General features: G+C 36.1%; 2 protein-coding genes across 2 annotated transcripts; one reads left to right on the forward strand and one right to left on the reverse strand.

Moving 5' to 3' along the window:
* The first annotated feature begins 1,042 nt into the window (after positions 1-1,042).
* Positions 1,043-3,287, forward strand: LOC100259233 (NAC domain-containing protein 83). The gene is made up of 3 exons (XM_002264552.5): positions 1,043-2,189; positions 2,280-2,557; positions 2,650-3,287. The coding sequence occupies exons 1-3, from the start codon at positions 2,009-2,011 to the stop codon at positions 2,944-2,946; spliced, it is 756 nt and encodes a 251-aa protein (XP_002264588.1). The 5' UTR covers positions 1,043-2,008; the 3' UTR covers positions 2,947-3,287.
* Positions 3,288-6,777: 3,490 nt separating this feature from the next.
* LOC100264285 (uncharacterized) lies at positions 6,778-12,389 on the reverse strand. The gene is made up of 2 exons (XM_002264422.3): positions 12,092-12,389; positions 6,778-7,154 (listed from the first exon to the last, which is right to left on the reverse strand). The coding sequence occupies exons 1-2, from the start codon at positions 12,227-12,229 to the stop codon at positions 7,065-7,067; spliced, it is 228 nt and encodes a 75-aa protein (XP_002264458.1). The 5' UTR covers positions 12,230-12,389; the 3' UTR covers positions 6,778-7,064.
* Positions 12,390-13,061: the final 672 nt, after the last annotated feature.

The raw sequence follows: 13,061 nt of genomic DNA on the forward strand, positions 1-13,061 counted from the left end.
AAAAATTAATCATAACATTATGATTTATGATGTATTTCATATGGTATTATTTGATGTATTTTTCTATCATTATCATGGTACCCACCAAAATATTCCCACTCATATTACTTTCTATACATCTTGGTATCAATAAAAATATTTCCATTACATTATTTTCTAAAAATATTTATTTTTTTATTCTAAAAGCAAAAAAATAAGTTAATATTCATAACATCCAAAATCATTTTTAGAGTGTATTTGATGATAATTTTTTAAAAAATGTTTTTAGTATTTGTAACATTTAAAAGTACATTTGATAGTAATTATAGAAAGCATTTTTAGTTTTTTTAATGCTTGAAATTTTTTATCTTTCAAATGTTAAAAATGCTAGAAACGCTTTCTATAATCACAGTTAAACAAACTCTAAAAGTATGTTTAAGAGTAATTCTAGAAAACATTTATAGTATTTCTAACATTTGAATAATAAAAAATTTAAAGTATTAAAAATATTAAGAGCTTGTTTGGTAGCGATTTTAAAAAACGCTTCTAATATTTCTAACACTTTAAAATTTTTATTATTCAAATATTAGAAATATTATAAACTTTTTATAGAATTACTACAAAATACACTATATAAGTGTTTTATAGAATCACTATCAATTGGACACATACGTTTAATAGTAATTTTAGGAAATGTTATTAACATTTTTAATACTTAAAAGGAAAACATTTTTAAGTATTAAAAATACTAGAAACGCTTATAAGAATTACTGTCAAACTCATTAAAATATGTTTAAAATCAATATCAAATGAGTTCTTATAAAGCTTTCAAGAGTGTTAAAAAAAATAAATAAATAAAAACACTTTTTAAAATTATTATCGAAATAAATATTTTACAAAATCATTATCTGATTACAATAGTGGTATGTGATATAATTTTAATAAAATTAAAAGCTTTTATATTATCGATTTATCGTCTCGTAGAAAGCAAACTTATATATAAAAAAGAAAATAAGACAGAAAATTTAAATTAAATTATAAAAACCATTTGAAAAAAAAAAAAAAAAAAGATGGTTGAATTAGAATGAGTATAAGGGAGGAAACCAACTGTTGAGTGGGAACAGCAAGTAATCTGAAGGACCCTCGTGACCGTTTTCTGGCAGCGCAGCATAGAGGCAAAAATATTTCTGTTCCCTCATGCTCAGCATCCACAAAAAAGGAAAAAAGGAAAACCAAAAAAAAAAAAAAAAAGAAAAACCCTAGGGGTAATCATGTACTTTCACATCTCAATTAAGGCACTTTGTGCCCTCCAGCTGTGAGCATGACATAAGGTGACTTCACCCTTACGAGACTGCGAGGGTGGCAATTTTCTTCGAAATGACTAAAACACCCTTCATTAGGATCCTTGATGACAGAATCGCCCATCCCACCGTCCACAAATTAGACCACATCGCGATTTTATTGGGTACGCACGGTGAGGGAAGAAAGGGTGTTTTGGTCATTTTACAAACCCGACAGGGGATTCGAAGGTCCTTTTAGCAGCTTCGGTTATTCCCACACACAAAGGTCGAACACAACTAAGAAACGTTAACTATTTGGAAAGCGGCCGTAATTAATTAATCTCTCTAAACCTTTTGTTAAAATCATGATCCGAGGAGAAAATTTGGAAAAGAAGGAAAAGAAAAAAAAGAAAGAGTTTGAGTCTTGTTTACGCCAAAGGGGTCGTCGTATTCTATTCTCCTCCTCTGCGAGACCTTGTCTCGCCGCACCATTTATATAAAGAACCCGCACTTTATCTCTCAACCCACACCCCACCTTCGCCTTTTCTTTTCTTTCTTTCTTTCTTTACACCAGTCCCCTCCCTTCCTTTTTCCTCCCTCTCTTTTCTTATTCTCTTACTTTGCTGGATTATAAGTACTACCACATATGTCTTCCTTCGAATTGGACCTCAATCAGTTATCATTTCTCAACTAGTCTCTTCTTCTTCTCCTTCAGCTTCAGCTCTAGAGTTGATAGGATTTTTTTAGCGATGGAGAAGCTCAATTTTGTGAAGAATGGCGTCCTCAGATTGCCTCCTGGCTTCCGCTTCCATCCTACTGATGAAGAGCTGGTGGTGCAGTACTTGAAGCGCAAGGCCTATTCTTGCCCCCTGCCCGCCTCCATCATCCCTGAGGTCGATGTCTGCAAGGCTGATCCTTGGGATTTGCCAGGTTAGTTGGCAACTTGGAATAATTCTAAGCATAGCAATGCGTATGCAGAGTACTGAATGAATGAATTTGTTTTCGGGTCTGTTTGTTCAGGTGATTTGGAGCAGGAGAGGTACTTCTTCAGCACCAGGGAGGCCAAGTACCCGAATGGAAACCGGTCGAATAGAGCCACGGTTTCGGGTTACTGGAAGGCAACTGGAATTGACAAGCAAATTGTAGCTTCCAAGGGGAACCAGGTTGTGGGGATGAAGAAAACTTTGGTTTTTTATAGAGGAAAGCCTCCACATGGGTCGAGAACCGATTGGATCATGCACGAATACCGGCTTGTTGGTGCTGAAACCACCCCACAGAGAAAGAGCTCGACAACTCAGGTGAGTTTCCGACCTGCAGTTTCAAGAAATATAGCCAATTTGTATGGTATTAGTACTGAAGAATCGATGGTTTTTTTGTACCATTTCTACAGAGCTCAATGGCGCAAGCGGAGAACTGGGTGTTGTGCCGCATATTCCTGAAGAAACGGGGCACGAAAAATGATGAGGAGATGATGCAAACCAACAATGAGAACCGGGTGGTTCAGAAGTTGAGGAGCAGCAGGCCTGTTTTCTATGATTTCTTGACAAGGGGCAGGGATGATACTAATCTTGCTTCTTCCAATTCTTCGGGTTCAAGTGGGATCACAGAGGTGTCGAATACCGAATCAGAAGAACACGAAGAAAGCAGTAGTTGCAATAGTTTCTCGCCTTTCAGAAGAAAACCATAACCATATATATACTCACTCTCCCCTTTCAGTAATGCCTGCTGTATCAGTAACTGGGTTTCTGGAAAGAAAAAAGAAGAAAAAAACACCCAAGATTAAAATAACCATCTAAGAATTCTCATGTTCAGCCACTTCTTTTCCGGAGTCTCGTCTGTAATCAATGATCATCACTTCATAGAGAGGTTTAAAAAAGGAAAAAAAAATAAAAAAATTTCGGCATCATCAACTGTCAATTACTAGTAATTTTGAGAGCAGGGGTGTTGGCAGACGGTATAGTTTATGCTATGTAATCAATCATCCCCAAAGTTTCAAAATTAGTGATGATCATCTCTCCTTTTTCTCTCTCTTTTTTGTTTTCTTTTTTTGTTTTTTTGGTTTTTTGCTATGAAACTTGCCCCCTAAAACCACTCATAATTCAACATTGTTGAGAGCTTTTTTCCCTTTTCCAAAAGGCAAATGATTTTCCAAGGCAAGAAAATTTGAAAGAGAGATGGGAAAGGGGGAGAAAGATGAGGCATATGCATTTACAATAGTCCAATATACACTTTGTCAAAAGAGAACCCTTTTGGGGAGCACAAGAATAAGAACCATGATCTTAACAAAATCACCCGAGAGGGCATGGGGTTCCGTTTTCAGATTCTCCCTTCTTTTTTGATCCCCAAAGATAAAAAAGAAAAAAAAAAAAAAAAGAGAGAGAGAGAGAGAGAAACGAGAAACTACCCAGAAAGAACCCAGTTCTGATCCTCCAACAATGGGTTGATTCTGTCAAAGATAATTAACAGACATTCCAAAAAATATTTTCAAACATACAACAAGAAAACAAAACAATATGCAGGCAAAGTAGGTATATTTCTGCAGAAAAACATGGTTAACTAAAGTTTGAAATTGCAGGACTAGTTGGTGGAAGTAGAGAGACTTAAGGTAGTGATTTCTTGGCCAAGAATTTGTAGCATTTCAAACTAAGATGGGTCCCAACGCAAGAAACTAGGCCAATGACCTTAGCTTCTCCTACGATTTTTTTTTCTCATCTTACTGCATTTTCAAGCAATGTTCTTAGCTTTAGCTCACACACCGGACAAAAAATTACAACCCAGCTAGTACGATTCTAAATTTCTTCCACCGCACACCAACAAGACCCACTTCTCTAATTTGAAAATGGGGGTCAGCTGATAGCGGAGATAGATAAGAATAGAGATCATCCCACACAATCTTCCAACTGCTCTACAACTTTGACCTGAAAAATTGTACTTATAATTCAATGTATTATACTTCTAATACTTGTTAAACAAGCTGTTTCTTCTGCATGTCGCGCACACATGTCAAACATGCAACAACCGCGACCGGGTTATGGTTGACTCACCCCTTTTGTGTCGATATAATTTAGGACTTAATGATAGTAACTATTAATGGTATTACTATATGGAAGCTGGATTTACTATTCTATGATCTCATTGAGCTCAAGCCTATGAGGAATGACCAAGTGTGACAGGGGGGACGGCAAATAATGAAGCTTGATTAAGAGGCTAATGGTATAATAATTGAGGGGTTTGTTGCCATGCTATAAGAGGAAGAGAGAAACAAAATTAAAATTGCCGACCAGAGTTTCTTGTGACAGTAGGTTTAGAATCATGTAATGAGGCTGTTGGAGTTCTTCACGTCACCCATTCTATTAAATTTTTTTCCCCCTTTCCTTTTCTTCATCATCTTCATGGTTGGCTTAGGGTTGTGGATTGCTGACTTGGGCCTTCTGGTTTTGTCAATCACGTGGGCAGCCCCTCATGGTGGACCACACAAAACTTTTCCCCCTTTTTCTATTTTTGTAGCCTCACCTGATTAGGTCAAGAGGAGGGGACAAAAGGGTCATTTTGCATACGGGTAGTTTCGGGATTTTTCGGAAGGATTGCCTAGCAGACAGGGAATGTAATATCAAATTATGTAAGTTGACCGGTTCCAAAACCAACCACTTTTAAATGCTGTTTGTTTGGACAATTTAAGTTTAAAGAGGGGGTTGCTTGGTATCTCTGCAACAATGACATCTCCATTTTTTTAACAACATTCAAATAACAAGCATATATCTACCCAGATGAGTTATAAATGTAGTGGGCTCCTCATCCTGATTGAAGGGGTCTCTAATGAGATGTGTTTGTCAACCTAAATCATACGAATTATGCAGCAAACGATCCCTCAATCAGCTTAAACTTTACCCTAATCATGTCATCTGTAAACATAAAGATGTATTTCTCAACCCAGATCATACAAATTTTGCAGTCAACAATCAACCTAGATCCCACCATCAAGATATATCATATATCACAGAAATTATGCAGACAAAGTTTACCCAAATCAAGTCATCTATAAATCAATAATCAGAACAGAGCATTCACAAGGAGAGTAAAAAACTAGGTAAAAGATTTGAGACGATTGTGGTAGGTTGGCCTGCAGCAGGGATGAACCCTTTTGGGTACTTATGCCAACTGTGTAGAGGAAATGAATTGGTTGGACAGTTGAGAGTTGGGAATAAATGGTCAATGGGGTTCAGGGTTGTTGCCTAAGGAAGAGGGTGCCGCACGTTGAACGAAAGATCAAGATGCTGAGATCATTGGGAGGTTAGCGCATGGGATGGTAACGGCCTGCAGGATGGGGTGCAGTGTTGTGTGATGTCTTGTGTCTGCAACTCAAGATAGTCTAGGATGCTTACTTTCTAATGAAATGCAATATATGGCAGTCGCAAGCAATACATTTCAACATCAACTTTCTCCTATTCCCTATCACAATCTTGAATCTTCTAAGTTGCATGTATCAGACAATTTGTAAAGAGAGAAAGGTAAACAATCAGATAACCAAAAGTTCAGTATTTCAGGTAAGGGCACGGATATGAGAACATCATGTGGAGGTTGCGTCTGAAAAAACAAGGTCTAATACAGATGAGCAGAAGTATCTCCCTAAATTCTAAGCATTACAGTGACACACAGAAAAGGGAATTCAAAGTTTTATGCTAATTTCTTCAATGTCAAAATCAGTCCTCTGATTTTAGAAGGGGACTTGGAGGGACTTTTCAGCCTTTCTTTCGGTGGATTTCGTGTCAATGTTTCCATCCAACCTCATTTTTCTTCAATCCCCAAATGGACCACATCACTGTACCACAAGATTCTATATTATCCTTCCCCATGACTCTATTTGCAAGAGTAAAGATTCCCCCAAAAATACACCACAACTTCCTAACCCGTTCCAACCACGAAGGGACTTTATCCTTCACAAGGTGATGCAATGCCATCAACAAATATCCACAGAATAAGTAACCTCCAACTTCACATAAACTCCCTAGTCCCTACTGCTACCAAACTTGTGAACACAAATCCTATATTTTGCTTCCTCTTAAGAATAAGAAGGCGACAAGAAAAGAAAACAATTACTTCTTAGGAAACACAGAGCCATCCAAAGAAATAGTGGACCTGATCTCAGAGGTGAGTTAACCAGGAAGGCAAGAACTCAACACCCTTATGTCATCCCAGTACATGACACCTAGCAACGCTATCAGTAGTTTCAGTGTCAGAACGGGAGGTACAGGACACCTCTTATACTTCCAGACGATAAAAGTAAAATTTAGGATATATCTTATTGTTCCCATCGTCCCAAACAAGGGCTTTCAATACCTACATTCCTTTTAGACAATACATTCTAATATATTAACAAATATATAGTCCAGTTGAAATGTATACTCCGGAGGAGAATTGTCCGTTTCAGTAACAGCACGTTTCAGGAAATATTGCATGCTCAGAAACAGTAAGGGGCTCGGCGCTTGGCATACACAATTAGCAAGTAAAGAATACAATATTTAATTGTGTAAAACTGAATCTCATTCAGAGGTGCCAAGATGATGCAAGATTACAATAGCATATTGTCCAATGACTGAAGAACTGCCATATTGTTCCATTCTAAACAATCAAGGAACTGATAAATTCCTTAAATTCTCCTAGCCGAAGAACTAACAATGCGGTCAGTCATGATATGACTACACTTAATCAGGAAAACATAGAGGCAAAAATATTTTGGCATTATAAAGCCAGAAATCACCATAGTACTCTGTTCACATTCATTTCGTTTCTTGGTTGTTGGCTGCTCTAGTTGGCAGCCTCCCCAGTTACATTGGTACCAGGCGCTGAAGTTTTTGAAGGAGGCGGCTCTGAACAAACCTTCAGTACAGCTTCATTCTGCAAGAAACACAGAAGCAATTTCCAAAAATTCAGATATTGAAATTTCGAAAAATGATTATAAGTAGGACTGAGAAATCATTAGGCTAAGATGCAAATCAAAATCTCTGTGCACCATTTTGTAGTCTACATGTCTGTCTACGCAAAATATATATACATATATAGTTATGTGAAACAAAGTAAATATCATATATAAAGATTCTTAACTAGATATTCTTTTGATATCTCCAAATTCGATTCGGTATAAAAATTAAGTCATTAGGAACATCTATCTACAAGATATGTTGTTTTTTTTTTTTTTTCTAACATAGGATATATTGATGTCTTACATTTCTAGTTCTACTTAAGGTTTAGCAACATATAAATATTGAAACTTCCTTAAGTTCTACTTTCAGGAGAGAGAATATATTGATTTCTTCCTTTCTAGTCCAACTATAAGTTTTGAAATTCATTTGTGGGGTAGGCAGATTTTGGATGCAATTTTGGTAGCTAATGAGGGCGATTGACTTGTTGAGAGAGAGAGAAAGAAGAAAAACCTTAATTCTCATTCATGAGATTAACTACTTACAATTGAGAAGTATATATATATATATACAAGCCTAGGAGAACTAACTACCATACATGTAACCTATATTAAAAAAGGAAAGATTGTACACTATATATACATTATATTCAACATGACTCAAGGAAACGAAGCGCCGGTGCAGGTTTAGTGTGTAAATTGGACATTGAAAAGGCTTACGATCACGTAAACTGGAGGTTCCTTTTTTCCGTTTTGGAGAAAATGGGTTTTGGACCCAAGTGGCGAAACTGGATTTTATTCTGCATTTCAACTGTGAGAATGACAGTTTTAGTGAATGACACTCCCACAGAGTTCTTCTCAACGTTTAGAGGCCTAAGGTAGGGAGACCCACTCTCACCTTATCTGTTTGTGCTAATTATGGAAACTTTTAGCAGTTTAATATCAAGAGCTGAGGAGAAAGGTTTCATTAGGGGTTTCAAGGTAATGGGGAGACGTGGAGAAGGGGTTTCAATTTCCCATCTGTTGTTTGTAGATGACACTCTTCTTTTTTGCGAGGATAACAAGGACCAGTTGGAATTTTGGAAGTGGGTTGTTATTTGTTTTGAAGTGGTATCAGACCTAAAAATAAACATGCAGAAAAGTGAAATTATTCCAGTTGAGGGAGTGGAGGATGTGGATAGAGTAGTTGCGGTTTTTGGGTGTAAAGTAAGGAATCTCCCTACTACTTATCTAGGGTTACCTCTTGGAGCCCCTCATAATTTGTGTGGAGTTTGGGATGTTCTAAAGGAAAGATTTAAGAGGAAATTGGCTACGTGGAAAAAAAAATATCTTTCTAAGGGAGGTCGACTTACCCTCATTAAGAGCACTCTCTCAAATCTCCCCATCTATTTTATGTCGCTTTTTGTAATCCCAAGGAAAGTGAGACTTAGATTGGAGAAAATTCCAAGGGAGTTTTTGTGGGGAGATTTGGAGGAGAGAAGGAAGATCCACTTGGTAAGATGGACGGTTATTTGCAAAGATAAGAGGCATGGAGGGCTGGGGTTAAGGCATTTGAAGGTTTTCAATCATACTTTGCTAGGAAAATGGCTTTGGAGATTTCATCTAGAGAGGGAGAGTTTTTGGAGGAAAGTCATTGTTGGTAAATTTGGAGAGGAGAAAGGGGATTGGACCACTAGAGAGGTGAGGGAGTCTTATGGGATGGGCTTTTGGAAAGACATTAGAAAGGGTTAGGAGGAGTTCCTTCTTAGAACTAGTATTCGTATTGGAAATGGTAGACACACAAGATTTTGGTGGGACATTTGGGTAGGAGATTCTAAGCTGAAGGATCTTTTCCTTTGCTGTTCAGAATTGCAACCCATAATTCTGCTGTAGTGGCTGATCTTTGGGGGAGACAAGGAGGTGGAGGCGGGGGTTGGGAGGTGCACTTTAGAAGATCCTTCCAAGATTGGGAATTAGAGGAGGTGACTCGTTTTTTGGATCATGTTTCTGCAGTAAAGGTTCAAGAAGGGGAGGATTCTTTACTTTGGAAGATAGAGAGGAGAGGAAAGTTTAATGTTAAATCTTATTATAGGTCTTTAAAGGATGAGAATAGCCCCTTATTTCCAGCCAAAGAGGTTTGGGGTTTGTATGCCCCTTTTAGAACTCGTTTTTTTTGCATGGGAAGCAATTTAGGGTAAAATTTCTACCATAGATATGTTAATGAGGAGGGGTTGGTCTATGGTTAATAAGTGTAGTCTTTGTAAAGAGAATGAGGAATCGGCGGACCACATCCTAATTCATTGTGGTAAGACCAGGGAGCTTTGGACTTTGTTGCTTTCTTCTTTTGGGGTGGTGTGGGTGTTTCCGGCTTCAGTGAGAAATCTGCTTCTAAAATGAAAAGTTAAGGGGCTAGGGAAGAAAAGGAGAGCAGTTTGGAGATTGGCGTCTATTTGTCTTTTTTGTGTATTTGGGGAGAGCGAAACCAAAGAACGTTCCAAGAGGAAGAGATGTCAGATACTTGCTTGAGGAACCTTTTTTTTGGGTCTCTTCTTGAGTGGTCTCAATAGTTTTTGGACTTGGACTATCTCTCTTTTCTGAATTTTTTGGGTGATTGGCTTGTTAGTTAGCTTTTTCCTCTCTAGGTTTTTTCTTTCTTTTGTTGCCATGTTTTGGCTTTCTTTGTATACTGCTTGTGTACGTAGAGAGCACCCCCTGTTTTGGCATGTTTTAATTTATTTTTCTCTTTGTCTATCAAAAAAAAAAAAAGTTTTGAAATTCATAACGATTAAAAGGCCTAGTGGGTTCCTATTTTCAAAAGAACAAGCTCTCTCTTTCAGTACATTTATCCATTCTACTCATTCATTTTAGAGACTGAACAATTCTCAACCCTTAAATCATTGAGTTAATTTGGCATTTATTAACATTATTTTTCTAAAATATGTTACAATTCCGTCAAATTCTACTAAATACTGAGTCCTACTATGCCCTATAATATGATTCCAATTTTCTGAGAGGAACAACAATTTGATTCTTTGGTATTACACCATTCTCTGCACCCTGATTTTTCTATTCTCCTTTTTAAACTTTTTAAATACATATTTTTCTAGTTTCATCTCCTTTAGAGCACTTCATCATATCAATTAGACCCAAAGCATCCGTTTAATAAACGTAAACCTCAAAAACCGTTTCTGCATCATTGTTGACGTAATCTTAGCAAGGTTATCCACCTCAGATTGTTACTAGTTTTTTTATCAGAATAGATCATTACCATTTCAAAAGCTGAAGTCACCACACTAGATATTACTAAATACTGACTAAATGATATGATATGCAACACAATCCATCCTGCCATGAACAATATTTAGTCTAGCCTTCTGTAGGTTACTTCAAATATTTTGACATGTGAAGCACTAAAGCCAGTAACATTATGGAACAATCAAGAATCCATGTCAAAAATTTGAGAATATCAACACAGACAACACTAAATTGAACAAATAAACCAAGACACAAGTTTGTTCATTAATTTTTAACAGCAAATTACAAGGGAAAAGGAATGTTATTAGAATGTTGTAAGATATAAATTCAAATTAAGTGGAAAAGAAACGTGACTCTATGAGGGGTGAGGGAGAAGCTGAGGAAGAAGAGTTTCGTGCCAAAGGAGATGAAATTTTCATTGGAAAAGGTGGCAAAAAAATTTCACTATTCTTGTATATTTTATCTCAATTACCCATCAGACTTATGCAATAAGAATTCGATGAATAAGAAATTGGCAACAATGTCATTATTTCTTCAACAATAAAAGATAGACAATTCTCAAGTTCAGAATGACCAATATATATATATATATATATATATATATATATATATATATATATATATATGTCAAGACCTATGAAAACATGCATCCACAAGATGAAAACCTACTTAATCTGGAAACCAGTTAATCAAGAGCCAATAGTGATTTATTCCTCACTGATTCATTTCCTGTAAATCAAGTATTAGTTACCAATTACCCATTAAAATCAAGTGCGAATATTCTTTTTTCTTCGTTCGTTCTTTTCTATGCTTTTAGAATTCCTCCTAAATCTTCCTCTGAACACGCATCATGACATCAAGTAAACATGACTGTAAACCAAAGAAAATACCTATAATCAATTTAGCTGATACAGAGAGAGTTCACTGGGTTAGACTGCACAATGCATGCAGTTTCACCACTATCTTAAATCTATCTGCGTATAACTGGGTGGCATGAATTTTCTTTAAAGAAAGAAAATCGAATTTGTGTTATCTCCCAAGGGCACACCATTGTCGTACTCTCGCCATCATAAACCCCCCAATATGCCAAAACCCCAACAAAATTTCTGGGCAATACATAAGCCGTCCTATGCATATCATAGTCATAAATCCGCAAAGCCCATTCCCCCCCAGAATCTTTGAGAGCAACAAACAGGCATCCCAAACAAATGAACTAATCATACAAGCAAAAGTCATAAACATAAATCAACCAGAAAGCAGAAAAGAAGTGGACGACACACATATACTAAAACCGTAATACAACTTTCAGGGACAACACATAAACCCTTGAGCAACATGCACATCATAATGATAAAGCCTGAAACCCCATTTGTGCAGAATCTTGAAAAAAAAGAAATGGGCATTCTAGAAAAGAAGCATCTATCCAATAAGCAAGAACAATACAGACAAATCAAGTAAGAAAACAAAAGAAAAGCGAACAAATAATGATATATAAACCCTAGTGCAACACACACCCATAAAAATCATAAACCCTCAAAGCCCAATTCCACAAAATCTTGGAAAACAAGAAATGGGCATTCTAAAAAAGATGCATTGATGATATAAACCGAACCAATAGCTACAAATCAAGCAAGAAAACGAAATAACCGAGAACAAATACTAATGAAGCATAAATCCCAACCTGCCAAACCCTGAGGAGCCGCTTCTTGGCGTTGGCTTTGCGGGTGGTGGTGAGCTTTATTCTCTTCCAAACTAGGCCTCCAGAGTCGTGCTTCTTCACTATCTCCATCACCCTCGTCCCCCAAAACGCACCTGCCATCTCTCTCTTCCCCTGCTTCTGTCGTCGGCTAGAACGAGTGATTAGACTCTTCGAGGTTGTTTTGGGTCTTTGCGATAGGCATTGGACCGGACCAATGGGCTAAAGCCCAAAAAGACTACATCTGGTGTTTGAAGCTTAACAAAGATTTTAGGGGTAAGCCTTCCCGATTATTTAATGATATTGATAATATATGAGATTACCCTTGGAATAAGTGAGAAAAATATAAAAAAAATAAAAAATAGATTTAAAATTAATAAATTATTTTTATACACTATTTAAATTCGTTTCACTTTTTTTCTTTCACGTAAAGAATAGATAATTTAAAAATATATAAATTTCTAATAAATTTTAATTATATATCATTTTCTTTATTAATTTTTATGATAATATCAAATATGAGAAAACCACCAAACATAATCTAATTATTCCTCGCGAGTTCTAATTGTCTTTACAAATATATGGAAAAAGATCAAATCATCGAGTAAGCAAGTATCCTTCCTTCATTTCACAAAATCAAGACAAAACTTACAACAAGGTTGTGATCAATTTGATATTTTACAACACTTGATTTAAAAATAGGTGGTTGCAATATCAAATCTTGATCAACTCAAGAGATAAAATAAAAGAACTACATATTCCTCAATTTAAAGAATATTACAAAATATTGTATTTTCATCTTTACTAATATAAACTTCTTTTAGTTCACTATTTCTTGTTTTTTAATTAATTTTGTAGAATACGAAATGTGTACATACAAATGCATAAATGAGTTATTTTAAAAATGGATTTTTAAAATTTATGTTTTTTAAAAAATGGAAAATTGTTTTTAAAC

The sequence above is a fragment of the Vitis vinifera genome, chromosome 1, assembly GCF_030704535.1.
Source record: "Vitis vinifera cultivar Pinot Noir 40024 chromosome 1, ASM3070453v1".
Classification (NCBI taxonomy): Eukaryota; Viridiplantae; Streptophyta; class Magnoliopsida; order Vitales; family Vitaceae; genus Vitis; species Vitis vinifera.